The 23,050-nt window shown below is 38.1% G+C and overlaps 1 protein-coding gene across 1 annotated transcript in view; it reads right to left on the reverse strand.

The window, feature by feature from the left end:
* The window catches only part of COL25A1 (collagen type XXV alpha 1 chain), a 310,675-nt gene that overhangs the window by 38,145 nt on the left and 249,480 nt on the right, over positions 1-23,050 (reverse strand). Inside the window, exons 13-18 of the mRNA XM_037393238.1 lie at positions 14,689-14,742; positions 13,115-13,141; positions 10,701-10,745; positions 5,745-5,777; positions 5,547-5,582; positions 1,571-1,615 (exon numbers count right to left, since the gene is read on the reverse strand). Coding sequence (XP_037249135.1) covers positions 1,571-1,615; positions 5,547-5,582; positions 5,745-5,777; positions 10,701-10,745; positions 13,115-13,141; positions 14,689-14,742 — 240 coding nt within the window. The remainder of the gene's footprint in view (positions 1-1,570; positions 1,616-5,546; positions 5,583-5,744; positions 5,778-10,700; positions 10,746-13,114; positions 13,142-14,688; positions 14,743-23,050) is intronic.

The following is a 23,050-nucleotide window of genomic DNA, read 5'->3' on the forward strand; positions in this document are numbered from 1 at the left end:
CTAAAGGATTAATATTTGACCAAATTATTCCATTTTATTCTGCAAACAACTGTACTGCTTTTCCACTGTATCCACTGAATTCTGAGATAAATTTTCACTGAGCAAAACTCCCACGCTCTGTCCATTTTTTACTTCACATCTTGCCTTTTGGATGAACCTGAAAGCTGCCCTTCTAACCCATTCGTACCACCAATAAATAAAACTTAACAACAATAATTTTCCCAGACAAGATACTCAGACTCAGACTTTTTTATTTAGTTGTTGATAATATGCATGGACGTGCATGGTCTGCATCAATGGAATTCCCGAAGACCAGCCACAACTCCAGTTGGTTTTGGCAAGTGCCCCCAGGACACTGGCACTGACCAGCTGAGCTACCTCTGCTCACTGTTAAACAGCATAGGGATTGCTGTCAAAGGTCCTCACAGAAACACAGTTTGGTCACACAAAGGACTTTGCTCCTACATGATCTTCATTAGTCAATATAGAGTTTGCCCTTGTAGAAAATGAACAGCCTCCCTGGGATCTATATTTCCAGGTATTACAACATGCAAACTTTCATATGCACATTCCGTTCTTCCCATAATTTACCAGTAACACAGAAGGGACATTATGCTTTACTACTGTGGCAATTCACAGGTCCCTTGAGAAAACCACTGCAAATGTTATATTCCGTGAGCTAAATCCAGTATTCTACCAAAATGGACAAGCATTTGGCCTCTGACTTATTCCCCTTGTTATTGGAGAAATGATATAAACTATCTCCTGAGGTATACACAGGCCCATGCTGGAATGCAAAGAAAAAGTTTCAAAGAGATTTTGTTTTCTGAATGAACAGCCTTTGCCACAGAGGAGAAGCAACCACTCTAATCTGCATTCACTCAGGATACGTGAATCCACTCTGTGCAGCATTATACAGTTACAGCTCAAACTGTGCAAGTGTCTGCAACTCCCAATGCAACCACTTACGCTAGAGCTAAACCAACCACATGTCTTTTGTATCAACTTACCTAAAGATCCCAGACAAACCGGAAGCCAGGGACTAAACCAGGTATTAGGTCAGGGACTGCGGCTAACACTGAATAGAATCTTATTAAAACATTTTGACTAGTTGGTGGAAATCACTGCTGTGTAATGGAGCACAGAGTGTTTTTCTTGACAGAGCCAGCTCTCCACAGCCTGTGTACAATTAATGCAGTCCTCTGGCTGTAGGCTTGGTAAATTCAGTAGACTACTGTTACTGGAAAGCACACATTAAAGTGGAAACCAAGTAAAATTTTGATGACAAGACCCTTCCATTAAATAAAAATATATAAAAATTCTCTATTAGGCTATTTTTTAATGCACTAGAATGCAATGTTCTACTTCACATTCTAATGTAAGTTATACTGTTTGCTTATTCACAGACAACCAGTTTTCCAAGTGAAACCTTTCTGTGACAATCCCCAGTTCGATACCAGAGACTCGGAAGATATAGCACAAGTACCATAAGTCTATTTTAGCCACATTCTTGCAGTCTCCCCCTCTTTGTGGTGTCCCCCCAGTACAACAGAGACTACAGTTTATTTACCTTTATCCCAGGGAGTCCAGGAAGCCCAGGGAGACCTGGTTCACCCTATACAGGAAAATTACATAATATTACAGACATTATTCAGTTATAGTCACTATCCAGTGAATACCCCTGTATATTCCGCAGCAAGATAGAACAGCACAGATGATTGCTAGTCAGTTTAAGCAGTACTGATATTTTCAAAATGAGTGACTTAAATATACAATTAGTAAGAGTCATGTTAAGAACTTAAATGTCTTCTGGGAACCATGGATATGAAGATGACACCCAGGTTGAAAATCCCTGTCAGGAAAGCCAAAAATGAACTCACGTTAACCTTCACCAAAAGAGAAGAAAAAAAGAAGCATACTGGTTCCTTTTACACACTGCCATTTCAGTTCCATACTTACGACAGATGTTTAATTCTGTTCCATTTTCAACGCTGAGCTAGATATTGTGCTGTGTAACTGTCTGATTTAGTTTTGAAAAGGCAATTCAGAAGAGCTTGGTTTAAATTGTGCAATTGAAGCAGGACTGCCTAATTATAACTGGGCCATCATTTTTATAGAGCTATCTGTAGCATCATTTCAGTGCTTGCTATTTATCTGTGAATATACAGGGTGTCATGAAGGATAGTGGAAATGTAACCTTCTATTGCTTTACCCAGAAACACCTTGCTTATGTACAACTGCAATGAAAAGACCTATAGTACTACATTTGCAAGGGTAATTTTGGAACAGGAGTTGAAAACTGAATGTATTAATTTTGAAATGAAGCTGATATTAGTCTAGGACAGGAACGACAACATTCACACAAGTGATCATTTTGAGATACCAGCTAAATGGAAAGATGTTGTCTAGGGAAATAAAGATGATGAACAGGGGGAAAAAAAGCACAAACACATGTGAAGAAAACATTATTTTAAAGGCTGGAGATTTTTTTTTAATGCAGAGATGGATTCCAACCAGCACCTTGGATCTGAACATTCCCTGAACTTTCTGGAAGCTCAGATCTGAACTCCGAAGCCAACTTTTAGTTTTATAATGAGTTGAACTATATTCCAGCTTTTGTACATTCCCGAGCTTTACAGAAATCCAGATTTCAACTCTGTGGTTTGGGCTGATTATGCTATTAAAATAGTTTACGTGTGTGTGTATACATACACACTTACATACATTCATACACATGTATAGGTACAAAAGGACATGTATACATAATACAGCTGTTCATCAGACTACAGTACCCAAAGACACTTCTTTGAGGCAGTATTATTAAGTAGACTTGAAGCACTAATAACAAAATTACACTCTGCCACCAACTGAAAAACACAATAAAGGGTCTGCAAATTGCTTTACCAAATGGAGTGATTTTAAAATGTTATAGAAGGATCTGATAACAGCTTCTTTGTCCATTTCAGTTGCTCCAGAATTTTAACTGTTCACATTCCCTAAAAGCACAGGAAAGATTCCAGTCTCAAAATACTAACTATAAAATCACATGAAGGAATAGAAGCTAGGATACCATTTTAAATAGACACTATTATTTTGCGATATGTTGCCTAACACTTTCTAAAGCAGAAAACAGGTTGTTAATCTTGAAAAGTCTCCACTGTACTCATTCCTGACAAAATGCTCTCTCCAAAACCCTACTCCTCTGTCTTTCAGTTTCTTTCTTCAGTAGCCATACATACCACTCTACTACCATGACCTTTTCTAATCTAATTGTGGAAGCAATGAATTTCACTTTTAAGCACAGCATTTGAATAATTATAACTGCTAACCTATTAGCATTGCTGCAGTAGGTCACTGTTTAGTCTTGGGACAAAGTTAATCCCCATAGACGCACACATAACAAGCAGCAAGGATCCACCAAAGCCAGTTCGGAGTCACAGTAATCTAAAACCATTAAAATGCCTCTCAAAGATATATTAAACAATGTGAAACACAATGAAATCATGAATGCTTCATTAGAATTAGTATTGTAGATGAATGCATAATATTTTCTTTTCAGGACCTTTCCTGATATGAAAGGTCTGAGCAAGATTTATGAGAATTTTTAAAGTACATCCAAAAACATATTTTTTAGTATACAAAGCTGTATACTAACTCCATCTCTTAATGCTCAGGTTGGCAGAGCAGGTTCTTCTACCACCTCTGCAGCACAACAGCCTTGTCAAGCCACTGAAATACTGTCACGTTTCATTTCATGGAAACAATATTCAGGTGGGCAGCTCAGTATATCTGTCCTTAGAAGATGGATAAGGAATAACTGGAAGAGGAGGAAGAAGTAAAATATAAGGAAGGAGAGAAGATACAGGAAGGAAATAGGAATGGGACACAGTAGGGGGAAAAGTACTGAGGTGACATGGAGAGCAGAGGCATGTCTCCAGTTGAAAAAAGGGCCTCTCACAACCTCTGATGTGGTGAACAAGTCCCTGTTAAGCAGGGAGCAGAACAGCAGACGTGGGGCACCTGGTTGGAGGAGGCACTCTGAATGAGTGTATTACAGGAGCTGCTTGTTCATGCTGGGGACATGAATGTGGCGTACTGGAAGCTTGTGAGGTGAAGTGGAAAGAACACATTAAACCTTTTGTGTGAACAACAAGCTGAGACTAAAGAAAGTCTGAACTGCGTACATCTGACTTATCTATGTTACCTAAATGAGATCAAACCTGAGTGCCTGGGGACTGAGATCCAGGAGCCTGCTGATAAATCACTGCTAGTTTTGCTTCCACGGCAGCCAGCTAATGAGAGTATGAATCTCAACAGGCTCTTAAGTGCATTGTCTAGTTTATTACCCAAGCAAAGCATACACTGCAGTATATACACACTGAATGATTCTGTGGATTTGATAGCTTTAAACTACTTTGATTACCTTTCCTAATTAACACTACATTCTACTAAAGAACTGCATTTGCAACCATAATAGTCTTTGTTTAGTCTATTAAAATTGATGACAGTTATAATTTCTCAAAGCAAAAGTCTTTGTCTTTTATTGTGTATTTGTATGTGTTTGGGGTTTTGCTTAGTCACCAAAAGACCTAGAGTATTAGAAAATGGTTGTACTGCCATCCACTATATAAAATTTTAGTTCTTGGCTGCCTGGCTGGAATACCTGCTAGCTCAACTGGCAGCTGGACTCCGCTCCACTCTGGCAGTAGTGGGTAATTTTCAATGTTGTAAGAGGAAAGAATGGTGCCGAAAGCTCTCGTGGGAAACCAAGTACTGCAAAGCAAAGATCTGTTTCTCTCATTGTCTCTTCTCTTTGCCCTTTCATCAGCTCTCCCCAGCAGGACCTGCCTCCTCCTCATGAAAGGCAGCTGAAGGCACAGCATTCACTGTGTCTGATGTACTGTGGATTCAAAGAGGAAATTCCCCAACTTCAGAGGGCCTCGTACAGCATAGAGTCATTACAGCTCCTGCTGAACTTTTACTTGCAATAGCAGCCTCAGCTACGCAGAACCCAGGGGAATTTCTTCCCCTGCAAGGAAGAATAGAATGGCATTACCTGGTATATGTCGTTCCAAACGTACCGTGTACCTCTGACAGTTTGATTCCCCTTACAGATATACGTGAAAGGGATTCTAGTCAGTATTTATTTCCTTCCTAATGAGATGTAATATTGTACTATAGTCTGAATATTAATATTCAGTCAAACATGCAGGGTTAACTTGTGAACACTCAAGGAGCAGAGCTGTTCTTTGTTAGTCTCAGCAGCTGATATTAGGTAAGCTTTCAAGGCAAGAAGTGTGCTGTGGCTAGAAGGGTGGGTGAGTTAGTCTGATACTGCTTTTCATGTTAATTACTATCATCATTCCTGTGCTTTTTTAAAATACAAAATGATCATACACCAAATGCGTACAGGGCTTGGGCTGTTAAATTGTACTGTCTTGGGTTCATCCTAATATGGGTAAGTGCCACTGGTAATATCTGTGTAACATCATTTATAACAAATCCAACAGAGAAGAAAAGGAAAACTGAACATTTCCAACTAATACCTTTTGTCCAGGCCGCCCAGATTCACCAGGTTCACCCTAAAAAAAAAGAGATGAAAGACATGAGATATGACAAAATGCATTAAAAATAGAGCTGGGGAAAACCATAACATTAATGGTATCTAAAATGTCTGTGACACCACAAAGTAACAAACCAACCATCCCTCTTCTCCCTGTACAACTACTTTAAAACTAAATTACCTTAATTCCTGCAGCAGAAGAACCAGGGTCACCCTGATACAAAATCCACAAGAAATAATCACACTTATTACATATACAGTTTTTCAGGAAACAGATATAACAAAACATTCAAGAGTATAGCAAGATTATATAGCAAAATAACTACATACATAGCAAGACTACCTGTTCTCTGTACTGCTACATAGGAATTTAGCCAATAAATCAGTGTGATTCAGAAAATTGTTTTCAAGAACAGCAGAGAGTTTTAGTTTCACTCATCCAAACCACATAATAGTTAACCTCAAATTTCACAACTAATAATGTAGATGTAATAATTGCAGATTTTGTATAAGTGTACTTCTATAAAACCAGAAGATGGGACATAATTTGACATCTCTAAATTGCTGATACACATTAAAAATAATTTACTGCCATTTACAAAGAATATGGCAATCTTTGCAACCTAATTCTACAGATGGCAAGTGTCGGGTCTCAACTGACAAAGCTTTTTGTGCTAATGAAAGTTTACCTTGAAAAAACACGCCAGTGACCTTTGTGTTTATCCCCATCAGGACAAGTCACAGTTCTATTTCCACAGCTCTTCAGCATATTTTAACTGATAATTTAATGCAGTTAAGTATTATACTTTACAGGATGAGAGAGCTATAATAATTTATGTATTCAGGAAGGGTCTTTGTTCTGAGGAGGCATCTAGCATTCAGAAAGATATTTCTGTGTTTTGCTGGGTTGACTGGATTTGGTAAGCAGTGATACGCACAAGGGCAGAGGATCAGTGAGTGACCTGGCCAAGGAAGCTGTTAGCTCCCAGTTTTGTACAATTGTCGCAGGATCCTTAAAATTCTTGTATACTCACTTTGCTGCACTTTTTTTCCCTAAATGACACACCAAAAAAAACTGAAAAAAACTAAATTAATGAAAGTTTGCTAGTTGCTGCTGAAGATGGCTAGAGTGCTTATATTTGATGAACCGTCTCATTATTTGTTATTCAAAATAAATTTGGATTGTTCATTGAAAGTTACAGTTTACTACACAGTAGCAACTTCAAGCTTACCAAAGCCTGCTAGTGATTTACATAGGTAGCACAGAAGCCAGTACTGTAATCCACTTTGAAGATCTATAAGCAGAGTATAAATGCTTAATATTCTTTGTGTTAAAATATAAATAAGGGATACCCATTCCTGATGATTCAGTAAAACTGCAGGAAGTGTCCTGTGAATGCCAGTTTTAAAGTTGGTTTGGGATCTTTTTGTTATTTGCCTGATAAAATTAAATGCTACCAGATAATGTGCTCCCCGCTCCTTGAAGAGTAGGAATAGATTTTCTTTACACAGTTACTGCAGCTTGCTCTTGTGTGAAGAAAACACAAAAAGTGATATTATGACAGCTTGATTAATGTCTAGAAACCTGAGCTGCCTCATTTTGATAGGCATGCATGAGTGATACTGCTGAAATCCCTTACAAGTGTGTACAACTAAATGCAAAGCCTCAAGGATTTTTTGTAGCTATAAAGTGGAAAAACAACTGGTAAGAGACATTTACCATTTAAACATTTTAAGGGGTAATGATGGATACAGGGAAGATAGGACACAAAGTATTTATAATCCACTTTCAGCAAAAATTGAAATTTATATGGGATTAAAGAAAAAAATATGGTACAGCATGTTCTCAGTTCTCTGATGAGTCAGACAGTTTGCAAATGAAGAAACTTTAGCATGGGAACATGCACACAGAAGGAAGATACTTGGTATTTTCTAAGGACCAAGACTGCAGTGGAAGAGCGGAAGGAAGAACTCAAGTCTGGCATTGAGACTGTCTTCAAAGTAGAACAATTTAACAAAACCAGTTTATTTCTTAAGTCACAGGCCAAGAAGCAGGCACCTAGCTCCATATTTCTGAGAGCCACTAGGTACAGCAGTTCGGAAAACAAAGCTACTTTAATCGCACAAACAAGAACTCTTTCCTAAACCTAGTCTGAAACTGTTGTCATCTGATCTCTCTCTGACCACAAAAATTAAAATTTAGTATTTTTCTCACAGAAACATTATTTAAGCTTTTAGATAAATGCTTTTAAGTTTTGGGAGCTATGAATTACATCTTTTAAGCATATGTGCAGCATTATGATCTAGTGCAATTGTCTCTGCATTTATTTACATAAAATTAATGGCTTGTTTACTGAGCAGGAAGGGTTTGTACATGGATGTGGTTGAACACCTGAGAACTGTATGGACACTAGTCTTGTCTCTGAATACATCCCACAGCTCTCTTAAAAACAGCCTTTAAAAACTGAGCCTTAATAAGTCTAACACTCCTCACCACAAGTGTTCAGCTGGAAAAAAACTAATGAAGTTTCATAATGTAACACATGCCCCAGACTTTTCAGATTTACCCAAATACAAGGCACAGGTTGTATAGTAGGGAAAAACTATAACAGAAGAGATTTATATATAAGCTTAGTGCATCAATAAGGCTGGTTGTGAAATTTGTTGAAACTTGCTTTCATCTGCTTCTTTTAAGAAAGCAAACATAGTTTGTTATGTTAATTTCCCACCCAATACAAAGCACCCAGTGGAAAATACAGAAGGAATGCTATTGAGCTACTTTGAAACCCTGCATTATAGCAGGGTTTATAGTCAAGGTCAGTTTAACTGCCACCTCAAGATGATCATGACACCAGTAGAGCAAGTGAAGACACAATACAGAAAAAAATACGAATAAGAAAATACAGAAAAAAGTCAAGGCTACTTTGTGAACATGTTCGTTGAATGTGGCTGTAACAATCATTCTGATTTCCTCTAAATGCATATGATTGGCTATTGCTGGAATCCGAATTTTTGCTGGAATTATATATACATAATGATCATACAGCAAAAATTTCCTGCCTACACTGAAAAGCAGGAAATAATACAATCCTTGTTAACAGTACAAAAGTAATGTAATGACATCAAGTTTAATTCTTACTTCTAAATTGTCAAAACCCACACTCCTAAGCTCCTTATGAAGTGGTTTTTGCACAGCTATGTATCAGAAGCTTTAAGATGCAGCTCTCCTATAAGATCTGGATCTTTTTTTCTGGATGGCAGATTGTCTTACAGGTAGAGAAAATGGAGGAAAAATAATGAAAGTCAACTAAGTCACAGTGCTGCTGACTGTTGTAAAAATTCATGTAGTGGATTCTAGCTTGCTATGGTTAAAGCAATCCACTTCGCACAAACAGCATATATTCCCATGTCGCCATGCCACCTCTGAAATTTATATGAAACCTGGAAGAGATGGGAGACTTCTGTGTTAAGAAGTTCAACAAATTATTGAAGTTTCTCCAGATACAGCAATATAAGCAGTCTCCTGATGACCTATACTTTCCACAAGTTGATCCCAACTAGACTGCCAAACTGTTGAAAGCTCACACAGAAATACTTAAAACATTATACTTGGGGAGGAAGGATTTCCCACTGAAAGAAGGAGAGAAGTTTTTCTTTCCTTAAACAATCCCAAAAAGAGAGATATGTGCCCTGCGGACCACAGTGCCACAGTGCAGTACAGGCATTCTAGTGGATGCAACCTCACTCTCACAGTTGATAAACTAGAAAACCAACACACGAAGCTGCACTAGGCTTCCCTGAGAGGTTATAAACTTCCCATTTACTTGTTGCAGGACTACGTATCTGAGCAACAATCTCATACTTGCTAAGAGACTATATTCCTGAATCACATAAGAGTGGATCAAGGTGATGTTATTGGCATACATTGTGTAAGTAACTAAATAAAGTTCTTAAGACTTTCATCTGGGTTAATAAGCATGGTTGCAGATAAAGTATTATTTAAATGAACTTTGGGAATCAAATAACTTCACTATTCTTCAATCTACTCTCTTTTTAATTGCTGATTTTACAATATGCCCCATAAAATCCTTGTGTTCTTGAAAGCATAGCTTTACTGTATCCAGATTACAGGACCTGAGGGATTTGCATGCATACCTTACCAGCTTGATAAATCTGCCATAAATTTCTCCTTGCACTAAACTGATGTGAGTTGGTTAAGCAATTACACATATAGCGATACATGAAGAAATTTTTATGCTTCTGTCCAAGTTTTGCCACTAAGATGAATGTTTTTAGAAGCATATGAGTTCCGAAGTGATAGCTAGAAGAGACTGACCCTTCTTCCCATGCAACACAGGCTTTGCTCTGACTGCTAAAGACTATAACTTGTGTAAGTAAAGCACATTTAATAACTCAAGTTCAATTTTTGTGGTTTTTTTTTTTTTTTTCCCCCCAGTGATACAGTATGGGTCTCACATAAAATAAATCAAAACTAAGTAAAATAAAATTTTGACAATGTCTACCTTTTAGTGACTTCTACGACGTGTTGGTCTTCTGCAACAATGAACTAGCAAAGTATTAAGTGGGGTTATGTCTGATGTCATCTGGCAAGAAGGTTTAAAATTTATTTGTATCTTCAACTCTAAATTGTCCAGCTGGCAATTTGGAGTGAAGTTACCCATCATGATACCATATTTTTTTGTCCCATATTGATTTGGTCCCTTCCTTTGAGGGGAGCACAGAAGGGAAAACGTAAAAGGATATATCAGAAATGGCTATAACCCAGCAGACCTAGTTCCAGAGGTCTGGCAATTTGTGACCAAAGTTTTCCTATAATGCAAATTTCAGCAAAGAGCAGTGCTAATTAGAGAGATGCTGATTTATGATGTATCCTGTGCTAAAGCTGCTAATGTATAAAGTCAGGAACTTTATGTGTAATTGGACAGAACAATGATATTTTTTCTGCTATTCATAAAAAGGAACTCAGTCAAATCATTCAACATCTTTACACACACACACACACACACATATTTTAAAATGCATTTTTCTTTTGATGGAATTACTCTTTTTCCTTAACTAGTTGTACTGCAAGCACGCTTAAAGCACACATTTTTTTCTCCACTGTTAAATAGTGTACCTTTTCTCCTGTGTCACCCTTTGGTCCATTTTCTCCAGCATCACCCTATAATTAAAATACGTATTATATTTTAATGATTTTATGTAAGCACACAGCATGCGGAGAAGAATCCACATTACAACATGACTGGCAAGCTCAATCTCTCAAGCACGGTTTATATAGCTGCTATGTCTTACACAGTCTTCACTATAAATGTAATCCCTTTCACAGGTCCTCAAAAACCCCCACAAACTATCAAATAACTACCTGTTGGTATAGTCTACAGACTTCCCCAGTTCGCTGTGGTTTAGCAATGAAGGAATGATTTCATGGTGATTCAGCATTTTAGATTACCAGTATGTTTTTTTCCAACACAGAGGGAGATATTCACCTAAATGCATCTAATCAAATTCTGGTGACTCACAATTCCAATACCTTTTATTATTTAGGTATTATTATATTATTTATTAGGATTCTCAAATAATTTATGGCATATACTTTCTGAGTCTGAAGTCTGTCATGATTGATACACAAACTAGAAAGCTTCACTGAATGCCATTCCTCCAAGAAGCCACCAAAATGATTGTTATCTCTACATAAATTCTATGCCTTGTTCACTGTTAAAAGAAGTGATGTTCAGAAAAGAATTTTTCACGGCTGGGAAGACATTTTCTACTTTAAAAACAATTTTGAAAAAGAAACATTTCAAAAGATTTGTCTATTGAAAAATGCAATTTCCATTTACAGTTATATAGCCACACAATAAGCCCAGACTGCACCAAAAAGTCTTTGTTCTATATAAGACCATAGGCCAGAATTTTCTGTGGGATTTGAGGTTCAAGTAAAGGGTGAAGAATATTTAAAATGCCAAAAAATTGATAAATGTTGTCTAAGTAGGATAGAATAAATTCTACCAGGTCTTTGTCTGATAACCAATAGTACTATTCCAATAACAATATTTATTCAGTATCTGCCATATTGCTCTGAAAACCTTGATGTAAAATTCCATTCAGAATACTTATAACAGAGACCATTTTGTATGTCACAGTGACTGTCACAATGGGAACTAGCTGACAATCTAACAGCATGTTAATTAAGGGCTTGATGAAACATGGAAACACAAAATAGCAACTGTTAGAAATGTCATCCCAAGTTCATTTGACACAATAAAGCATATTGAGGGCATTTATAATTACATTTTTTAGGAAAAGTCAAAGGATAATCATGGAAAAATATCACTATGTTAAGTAACAGAAATTCAGTATATATTAACATTTGTAGTTATTTGTTTTGTGTATGAAAACAAACAAAGGATTACTGAAGTTCTTCAACAAATGTAATTTTAACCAAAGCAATGATTTCATGAAAAGAGAATCCCAGTTACATACCTCTACATGTGGGGTATACACTTTCAAGATTCCCCTGGATTATTTTTATGATGTGTCTTTCAAAATGTGAAATGAATTGCCTTTGCAAAACATGCTTCCAGCTGCTATTACACAGACTTACAAAGATCTGGAAGTGAAATTCAATTGCAGCTGCAAAGACATGGGTAAACATTTCTCAAGAGAAAATTGCACCTAAATACAACAAACTTATTTTTTAAAAACATGTCTCAGTGTACTCGTAGAAGATGAGGCTGTGTACAAATTCCTACTCAAAATTGGGCTTACATAATTTCTCAAGCTGCCCTCGTACAGATGCAGAAGCTTGACTCTCACTCAGTGTGTACTCTCATGTGGGTGCCCCTACTGCCCATTCTCCCTGGAGGAGCACAATTACACCCACTTTTGCAGTGTGGAGCTTGTTCTGCCCCCTCATCTTGCCTTCACATGACTGGATGTCAGAGGAGTAGCTCCTTGCTAACTCACTGCAAGTCAGAGCACCGTTAGTGTACCATTTGTGCTGCTGGTACCTCTCCATGCATTCTATAGCCTAACAGCTTCACTTGCTCTTATTTAATCTGATCAAAGCAAGAAGGGAGGAATCCACTTTTAGTATGCAGAGAACTGGTTACCCATATTATCATTTAGAGTCTGTGTAGTTATTGCTTTGTTACCGAATTGTTTTACTCTGCACAGTTGACAGAACATTGAAACCAAATTATGAGAAATGTGTGGATCTCATTTATCCAGGCAGACTCATCTTTTTCTGAGACTAATCATGGTTAGGATTAGTTGCACAGTTGCTCAGCTGTGCAGTCCTTAACACATGACCACTGACTGCTTTCTGTGACTAATCCCACTGCAGTAATCGCGGATCAGTAACTTCCATTAGTAGGTATTATTTGAAACTCGTAAAGGCTGCACAATGCTGCTCAAGGTCTAGGTATTAGCTGTGTTTATTTCTTTTTAAACTCTGAATCAGTGCACTGGCAATTCTCCAAGCGGCTCTCCAAAACACAACCACCACAAAGGAAATAAAACATGTCTCACCTTTTCTCCTCTTTCTCCAGGGTCACCCTGATGAAAATAATTGGAGCAAAGTTGTAAGTTACTACCACAAGCAAAAATCAAAATGTTAGTAATATTGTCATTAGTATGTCAATTACTAACAATTATGTCACTACTGTGACATTGTCTTAGATGATAAAATCCAACAAGAAAATCTTCAATAAACAATAAAATATGTAAATTTAATAGAACTCAAAAGGCAATATATCTTCAACATAATTTTTAAAGCTTGATGATTTTCATCTAAAGACTTTTTTTCCCCATTTTGCCCCAGAATAAACCCTGACAAACAGACATATATCTTTGTGAAGCAGCCTGCCAGGACCTATGTGACTCCTACATTTGGTTCTTCTTATTTTAGGAACAAACAAAGGAAAAATCCAAAAGCCAAATGTGAGGGAAAAGACTTATGATTCTGTTAACAGCTTAGAAGGCTCCTTGGGAGAGACAAAATGCCTGAAGTGTCTTGAACTAATTCATGATTTATTCAAAGTGCAAAGCCTTCAGTGCTCCGTACATTGCCTGTAACAAAAAGATGGCTTATAGACATTTTTCAAAATTATAATTTGCTTGAGAAACTGGCTCAATGGCAAATGCACTTTTGGACACCAGCCTGACCCTGACAACTCAGCTCTGCATTTCTGGCTCAGAACTGCACCCTGGCTCATCTTTGCCCCTTGTGATGGCTGGCAGTCGCTAGGCAACTCAAAGACTACAGCTGTGAATACGAATTAAGGATCAACTGCCATAATTTGGCTTCTTCTGTATACAAAGTAAGAAAAGGTCATGTTCCCAAATGGTTTGTTTTCATTCCTGATGGACAAGCAGCCAGTCAGTAAATGTAAAGACCCTGCCCTGCATGTCTGTCAGCAGTAGCATGATGCACAGAATCAGCTGAGGAGCACATGTGCACCAAAGATGCACGCTCACAGCTGATGGGATTAGAATTTAGTATTACCCCTTCCAAGAGGCCCACAGATCCCATCATGTCAGACATGTTGAGCTTTCTTTTAAATGAAGTTATCATAAACTTTATGTTGTTTCACTTGTTCAATATTAAAATAGCTGAACAAATTATTTAACAATCAAGTGTAAAGAGACATTCATATTTAACAAATACAGGCTGAGACATGCTTCTAATGAGGCTTGTTGCTAACTTCCGTAATAGCAGGATCAGCCCTCAAGACTTAATCCTGACATTTGTCAAGGAATTGACCACAGTAGTTCTTGAAAAGAAGCCTGAAACACGTTGTAAAGAGCATAAACAAAGCCTTTCTAAAGAGCTTCCCAAATTTCCAAACATTTGCAGGCATATTACATTCACATGGCAGTAGATGCATATGTGTCAGTGCCACTGGCTGGAATTATACATGCATAGCAGAAGAATATGCTTCTTTATGGTGAAATGTGTAAAGCCTCTTACAGCACTGATCACTGGAGGGAGCAGATTATTAAAAGCCAGTCAGAATATAAACCCAATTTGGAAAGCATGACTGTTATCTATACATTCACTCACATACTGTGTGCTTCTGGTTTTAACCATTTTCAATACCAACCTTAAGCCCTGCTGCTCCCTTCTCTCCTGCTATGCCAGGCAAACCAGGCTCACCCTAAATGCAAAGAAAACACAAGCTGGGGTTAAGAAAGACATGATGAAGTATAATAACAGCATTTCCCCTGCTGTCTCTTATTGGGTAAGTAATGATAAAATTAAAAAAAGACACTGTAAATACTCCACGGTTGGGCACAAAAATGCTTTATTTCATCAGTTAGGGTGGCTTAACTCTAATTAACTCCTGTATAGATAAGAAATATTTTTTACTGAAGGTGGTAGAAATACACAGATGCCAAACTAAAAAAACAGAACTGTGACTTCTGATTCTGAAAAGCTAGCCAATTAACCTTAAGAGGATAGCCTTCCCAGTAAGACTGCCAATGCTTTCTTCTTCTCTGCAACTCAGACATACTACAAGAAATGTTTATCTTAAATGTTTCTGACATTTATGCTTCTGGTTTCATACAGAAAGCAGATAATGAAGAAAAACGAGAAGGTCCCATTCCAGAAATGGAATAGTTTAGAACAGACAGCTTTTTAATTTTTTAAATATACCTTACTTGTCCTTTTCACACTCCTACCAGTGGCTGAAAAGTAGATTTAAAAGATTTTAAAATTTTCACCATTACATCAATGTTCCAAATTTGGGGTATGTTTAAAGTATAGTATGTATATTCTTCCACAGCTCAAGGAGTCATAAATAATTTTCATCAGTCAATCAACAAATAACAATTACTTATAAATACCCTTTTTCACCCCAAATGTAAAAACAAAACCAAAAAATAAAAGAAAAAAACCCGAAACAAACCATTAAAGATATTTCCTAGTGTTTATTTCCCAGATTTATGGAAAAACCCCACAGATATTCTTTATTTTAAAATGATAAAGCAATGGTTAGACTTTTTTGTAAAACAGCTAGGGGTGTTTGCTAATTAGGTAAAACCTTCTGCAGAAGTATGTCTCAGTTTCACAAGAAATACCCATCTTCTTTGGTAATCCTCATGTATACAACTGCATGGTACTTCTAGGGTGGCAAAGCACATTAAAATAACACCCAAAAAAAGATTTCAAAAAGCCTGCAAGTAGGTTCTTCTGTAAGCCCTTTGCGATATAAATGTATAGAAATGTGTAAAAGTTAAATAAATAGCTAATATAGTAATCAAATCAGAAACAGTAATTCATATCAGAAACTCAGTGGACAACTTTTATACAGTGTTCAAACTTAGCAAACATGAAGAACCAACCTTCTACTCAAAAGTTACAGAGGAGTTAAGATAAAGGCTTGTTGCAAATGCAACAGCATGTATCTTCCAATCTTGCATAAAAGTCTTCCATGAAGAAAGGACTTTTCCTTACTTCCACAGTCATATTTTAATCATAGATACATAAACTCTGATTGTCCATGAAAGTAGGTTCCATTCTATTTCTAAATTAGGTAACAGGATCAGCAATTACATCTTGATTTCATTAAGAGCTGGGCTATTTCAAAATATAAAACAAAACCATCGAAGTTCTAGTGAAACACTAGTGAGGTATTTTCCAAGCCAGAGAAAAAGTGTCAGGTACCATTAATATCACAGGGAATTAAATAGCCATTTGAGTCAGCCCTTTTTTCAAGGCTCCTTTGTACTACCGTAGTTCTAAGGCTGATACAGTACCACAGGCATTTGATACACGAGTGGTCAGGATTTGAAGCTGTTGGGAGATTAGGCATAAGTGTCCTAAAGGATTGACCCAAAAGGCACTTGAAGAAAACTGCCAGTTGACAAAATGAAGCAGGAGGGACCAATGAATATGCACGTGTTTCTCCTCATCCCCACACTCCAAACAAATTTGTTTCTGTCCCCTTCATTTTAAAACAGCTGCTGTCAGCTGACACTTTCAGGGATTTAAATCTCTAAGCAGAGGGTTGAGGTCCCAAGCCTGCACTTTCCTCCCAGGTTTACACATCAGTGCCGAGTGCAGACAGCTACTACTGTGATAAAAAGGAGACTGCAAAAATGGGACAAAAGAATTATCTTATTTTCTTCAGAAAAAAAATGAAAACCTCAGGCTGTCACCTAGTCAGAGTTAATCCCTATTCACACCAACAGTCTCATTTCTGACCTATATGCAACCTTCCTATGGCCAAGGCTACACTTCTGGCACTGAAAGTACTAGGCATTAGCATAGCAGAAATTAGATCAGAAATTAGAGGGCAAACCTAGGACAGCACAGAAATGACCCTGTAGCTTTATGCTTTTGAAGTGGATTATCCCTCTGTTTCTAAAGGCCAGAAGAACAGGGGCTAAAATAATTTCCTGTCATATCTGCAATAGTTCTTTCTCTATTTTGGAACCCTGTTTTCTTGTCCATACAAGGAATCAGGGAGTAGTAAGACGAAATAAAAATGTACAGCACATAAGCTATTCTATATCCTACCCCTGGTGAACATTCTCAGTGCACAGCAAAACAAGCTTTGTGCCAGGGAGCCTCTCTTTTTCACACTGCGTGCCTTGTAGGCATGGCAGTCTGGCTTTACCGGCATATATTTTAACAATTCCATTAAAGCCCAACGTTAAAAATCACCCAACCAACCACCACCAACAAAAAGAACTACAAAAACCCCAACACCCCTGGTTTCCCCTCCAGCCAAACCCCCAAAAAGAATAAAGCATTGACAGACCTCCCACCAGTTAGGAAATTCCAAAAGCAGACATGAAGGAAACCAGCAGCAAAACCTAACATTTTGAAGGCAAGTAGATTGGCAGCTCTTCCCCTTGTTGTACACTGAAGTACTGTGTTATTTTAGAAATATTGGTCCCAAAAGACGATTTTGATTCTTGGCATGAAAATAATTTAAAATACTCCTCTTAGGACGTACAGATAATTACTTTCTGTCCATTTAGTTACTTTTATTTATTTATTTATTTATTAATCGAAGCATATCTTAAAACTGCATACAGCTCAAAATGCTGTAGGAGTATGCTTCAGCCTCACAGGTTAGTATTTGGAGTTGAACAAGAAGTATAGCTGCCCTTTAAAAGGCTGAAGACACACTGCTCTTCAAGGAGTGATGCTTGCAAGGGAAAACTAGACATTCAACAATGTCATCTGATGCACTAATTTCAATCAAACTGCTTTTCAACTTGGTAAAATGGGAGAAGCTATAAAACTAGATCCTTAATCTCACGTGTTTTTTACATTCACCAGGCCATGGGTAATGTCTTTCCTGACTCACATTGCAGCCTTGCTTTAATAGCACTAACAACAAAGGTGTTAGGCTGCAGGAGCAATTGTCTTCTGCACGTCATCTAGCTTTCAGATCGAGACTTTTTTTTTTTTTTCACAGCATCACAGAATGGTTGAGGTTGGAAGGCACCTCTGGAGATCATTGGGTCCAACTCTCCCTACTCAAGCAGGGTCACCTAGAGTTGCACGTCCAGATGGCTTTTATCTTCAAAGATGGGAACTCTACATCCTCCCTGGGCAACCTGTGCCAGTGCTCAGTCACCCTTACGGTAAAAAAATGTGTTTCCTGCTATTCAGAGGGAAGCCACTGTGTTTCAGTTTGTGCCCACTGCCTCTGGTCCTGCCACGGGGCACTGCTGAAAAGTGCTTGGCTCATCCTCCTTGCACCTTCCCCTCAGGTGTTTGATCGCATTGATGAGACTCCCCCTGAGCCTTCTCTTCTCTAGACTGAACAGCTTCAGCTCTCTCAGCCTTTCCTCATAGGAGAGATGCTCCAGTTCCTTACTCATCCTCGAGGCCCTTTGTTGGACTCTCTCCAGTATGTCCATATCTTTCTTGTACTTAGAAGCTCACAACTGGACCCAGTGCTCCAAGAGTGGCCTCACCAGCGGTTTTTCTTTTCCATATGAAGAGTAACTTTGTCTACACTGCATCTGATTTTAGGTCATAACTTGCCTTTCTGCAATCATGAAATCCTGAGAAATCATTCAGGGACAAAGAGACCAGAATCACAAAACCCAGACATATTCTAAAACCTTCTAGTGCCTACATAAAACACAACCCACTTTCCCAATTAAAATTATAATGAGGGCCACACTACACCCTCACACAAGAAGAAGATGCAAGGCACAGAGAAACTGTGTGAAGCCACCCTCAGAGCATCCCCTTGAAACTCTTCGCTGAAAGGGATGGACTGCAGAGAAGATGCTGTGGGGAGATGTGAAAGGTCTCAGTACTCTGTTTAAAGGAATTGTCACTAGCCCTTTCTGCTCTTCTGCATTCTTATTCTCAGCAAGACCACACAATAGAAGCTGTGCTGTGCAATGAAAATCATGTGGGACAACCATAATATACCATAACAAAAATAAATTATCCCTACTGGCACTGAGATGGGCTATGATTTCTACACACTGGCTCAGCAATGTGGAGTTTAACTGAACTATGGTTGACAAAGAAATAGTCTAGTAGGATGCTGTGCTACCAGCACCATCTTATCTGAATATACTGTCTACCAAGATATTGCTGCATTTGTAAAAGCAGTAACAAAACTACCAGATGTACAAATGTCCTGCCCGAAACTGATAAACCCGCACACTGCATCAGGAATACTTTAGGTCGCTTTTAGCTTCTGTTTCATATAAAATTGTTTTCTCTTGCCTTTGAGTAACTGCACCATCCCCAAAAAAGGACTGTTTTCATGACATGACTCACTACACAAATAGACTATAAAATGTTAGAAAATGCTAGAAAAGCTCCTTTTCCCCAAATTTCTTGTAAAACCTATGTAGTACTAGAAGGTAATTCTCTAGCCTCTTGTTTATGCAGAAAAAGACACTGCCACTAGAAGACTTATAAACACTTAAGTCCCCAGTTATTCACTACCAGTATCCAAATTTATTCAGATCCAGTTTGCTGAATTCACAAATGGTCTCAGAATGGAGGAAATAAAATTTTCCAGCAAATGTGCTATTGTTCTTTCACTGACCCAAAATCAAGCAGCTTAACTCAGCAGGATTGTAAATGTTCCAGTAATTTATTTGATGACCACTTAGACAGAAGAATGCTGTAGACTCGGTGGGATTTTTTTTTTTTTTTTTGCTGTTGTTTATATGCTGTAGAGAAATTTCAGGGAACCCATCAGTGGAACGGTGATGGTGCATTTTCTAACAGATATGTTGTGGTGTGGTGTTTGCTGTCAATAACAGGAAGTCTTTAACATATTACAGGAGCTAACCTGTGGATGGAGGACTGCCATTAACACCAAATAAGTCCCACATGTTAACCCCAAAGGCCCTGATGGGAGGACAGGCACTTTGGTTCCTCAAAAGTAGCAACACTCTAAGAAACTAAGTTACTGTCACTGCTGTGATGAATTAGAAAGAAGACTGTTCCATCAGTAAACTGCAGTGTCAAGGCATGACTGAATGAGTTATGCAGAAGATCACCATTAGCTATTCAAAACCTGATAATTTCCAGAACTGGCTTCAATAAAATGCTCTGAGACTCATAAATATATGGATTTTCTTTCCAATTAATATTAATTACCAGAGCAAATGAAATGCTAACATGCCAGGAATACACCAAAACCAAGCATTCAATTCAGGAGTTTCAGACAGTTCAAAGAATAACCAGAAGGATGCTCCTTTGAACAGCACATGAGAACTCCTTGGTTTGTGACCTGGCACTCTTGAGCCTATATTTATTGTATAACTGTATTAACATTGACAGACTGTCTCTGTCTTTCCTATATTTGGAATATAGGAAAGAACGTCTTTCAGCGCTCTGCCCAATACATAGGTGTAGTAATTTCCTCAGATACTCCTGTGGCAGGGGCAGTCTTAATGCTTACACTGAAGCGAATATAAATTTGATGAGCACTTAAATGTGTAAAGCAGTGCTTGGGCTCTGTCACTAATATGAGAAAAATCTGTCAATATGGACTCATAAAACCTACTTCAGAACAGGTCTGAAAATATTTCACCCACTTAGTCCATATGAAAGGAGTCAAGGCAGCTGAACGAATGCTTCTCCTTACTGGAGTGCTTTGTGCCCTGGAGGCATATACCTTCATATCCAGAATTAATCAGCTAAAAATAACATGGCTGGAGGCCCCAGATTTTCTTTTTTGTAAGAGAAAAACAGTCTGGAGGCTGCTGTTCTGAAATAGGTTTGGTTTTGGTGAGATGTATAACTGCACCAGCTGGTTGATATCCACCTCACCCTAAAGAAGAAAAGCTGTCAGTATTGCTATATTTTTTAGTCACTAGAATGTAATCAATTTTAAGGATAAGGAAATACAAGAGGCCCCCAAACCTAATCCAGTCTAATTTTACTCTAAAATATATAATCGAGGACGGAAGGGAAAAAAGTGTTTTCTCAGACATTGTTACTATGATTTCCATTTCAACCCAGGGTTGAATTACTGCCTTTCAACTTGCTTTTCACACCCCCCACCCCCCCAAAAGTAACTTAAAATTGTTTGTTTAAGGACTGGAAATCTCTCCTGGCCCACTCACCAGCTGAAATTAAGTGGAAAGACTCTTCAACAAGGCTCAGCTGGCCTGCAAAACTGCCTGAGAATTTCTGAAGTGCATTGAATGATGTTTCCTTCCTTTATGCTTCTCTACTTGAAGAAAATGTTAGTACACACTTGCTCTCCCTCATTTCTCTAAAGAAATGTGATAATAGTACTTTAAAAACTGTCCCCTACATAATACAGTAAACACTGATGGGGAAATACATGTAAATTAGAGTGATGAGAAGCATGAAGAAAGCAATAAGAAATGTGCACACCCAGACTCTATTGATAAGAAAGGAAATATTTCTTAGGTTTATCTAATTGCTATTGTCAAACTCTGAAATAATTTGAAATGAAGGAACTACCCTGACCACACATTCTGTTCTCAAGACACCATTGCAAAAAGACAAAACCACCCAGTACTATGTAAGAAAAAGCATTCCATGGAAGTATAGAGTGAGGAGTTTATGCACTCCAGACAAACCCTATTTAAAAAAAAAAAAGTTAGTTGCACAGACTCCAGAAACTAGGCTCCTTCAGGCCAAATGCAATCCTTACCTAGGGAATCTCCCTTTTTCTCCTTGTGTTGTCCTGCAGTCACCGGGAGTCCTTATCAAATCAGTACCACTAAACATATACCAGAATACGTATGCCATGCTTGCATAGTCAAACTTTCCAAGAACCCCTGGACATTTCAACATGATTAAAGTAGGGATCTGATATCCCTAGATCACTGCAACCTCGTATCTCCATGTGCACATAATCCTTTCTCATACTGTTTGAGTATCTGAGGACCTCTTGCCACGGATCAAGAAAGGGAAGATTGTCTTCTGTGGCATCTTGCTAGGAAGCAACCTACTACAGGTGGATTGTACAACGGTCTGCAAAGGAAAGGGAGCACTCAGAAAGACTCTCCGACCTATCTCAGAAGGCTTCTGTCCATCCCAGGGATGACACTCTCTCTAGCTGCAGGTATTATTAGGCATCTCCTTTCCAGTTACTGTTCTCAACAAGATAAGCAGTGTGGCTGTAGTTTCCCAAATGCAGGAACAAAGAAAGAATGTTAATGCCCGTGTAAGCTACCTGTAATGTTTCATTGGATTTGGCCTAAAAGAAAAAACGTGTGAAGTTTTTATGGCAATGATTTTGCTACTGCTCTTAGAACAAGAAAAATCTACTAGTTAACAGTCCTGCAAAAACATGTGGGTCATGTAAAATTACACTTACTTTATTATCTAGAGATTGTCTAAGAGAAGTACTTCATATGTTAAGGGATTAGAAATTTGTTTTAAGTGCACTCAGAATTTATGATCTGATTCCCAGACCTATTGGTTGTCAATCGTCTCCCATAATCCACTATTTCAATTAAAGAAGAAGTGAAGGGAAAGGAAAAGGAAAATTACAGAGACACATATAAGATGGAGATGACCTAGCTCTGTATTATTCAACTTAAGGAGAACACAGCTAATTCACTGCTGGCATTCATCAGCTGAAAGATATTTCATTGTCCAGATGAGGAAAGCATTCACACACACACTTAATTTTAAGCATGTGCTTAACACTCACTGCCTTTTAAGCTAAGAAAAAATATTAACTTGGAACTCAGGACACTGCACATGCTGCTGTTTGACAGAGTGAGCTCACTGATTAAAAGGCTAACAAGACAGTAAGGCTTTTGTAAAGCCTTTTAACTACATAACTTCTAAAAAGGGGATGACTTGCATCACACATTCAAGTCAAATTCCACTATTCTGCAAATCAGCATGAATCTGTATGAGTAAAGCCAGGAGTCCCAGCAGCCAGCTCATAGTACAGCCCAACCCTTGAAATTATTACTCTGGTCTTTGTTCAACAATATCTTCTGTGTCACAGTGCACTGAGAATCTGTTTTTTC

This window comes from Falco rusticolus, chromosome 1 (genome assembly GCF_015220075.1).
Source record: "Falco rusticolus isolate bFalRus1 chromosome 1, bFalRus1.pri, whole genome shotgun sequence".
NCBI classification, from domain to species: Eukaryota; Metazoa; Chordata; class Aves; order Falconiformes; family Falconidae; genus Falco; species Falco rusticolus.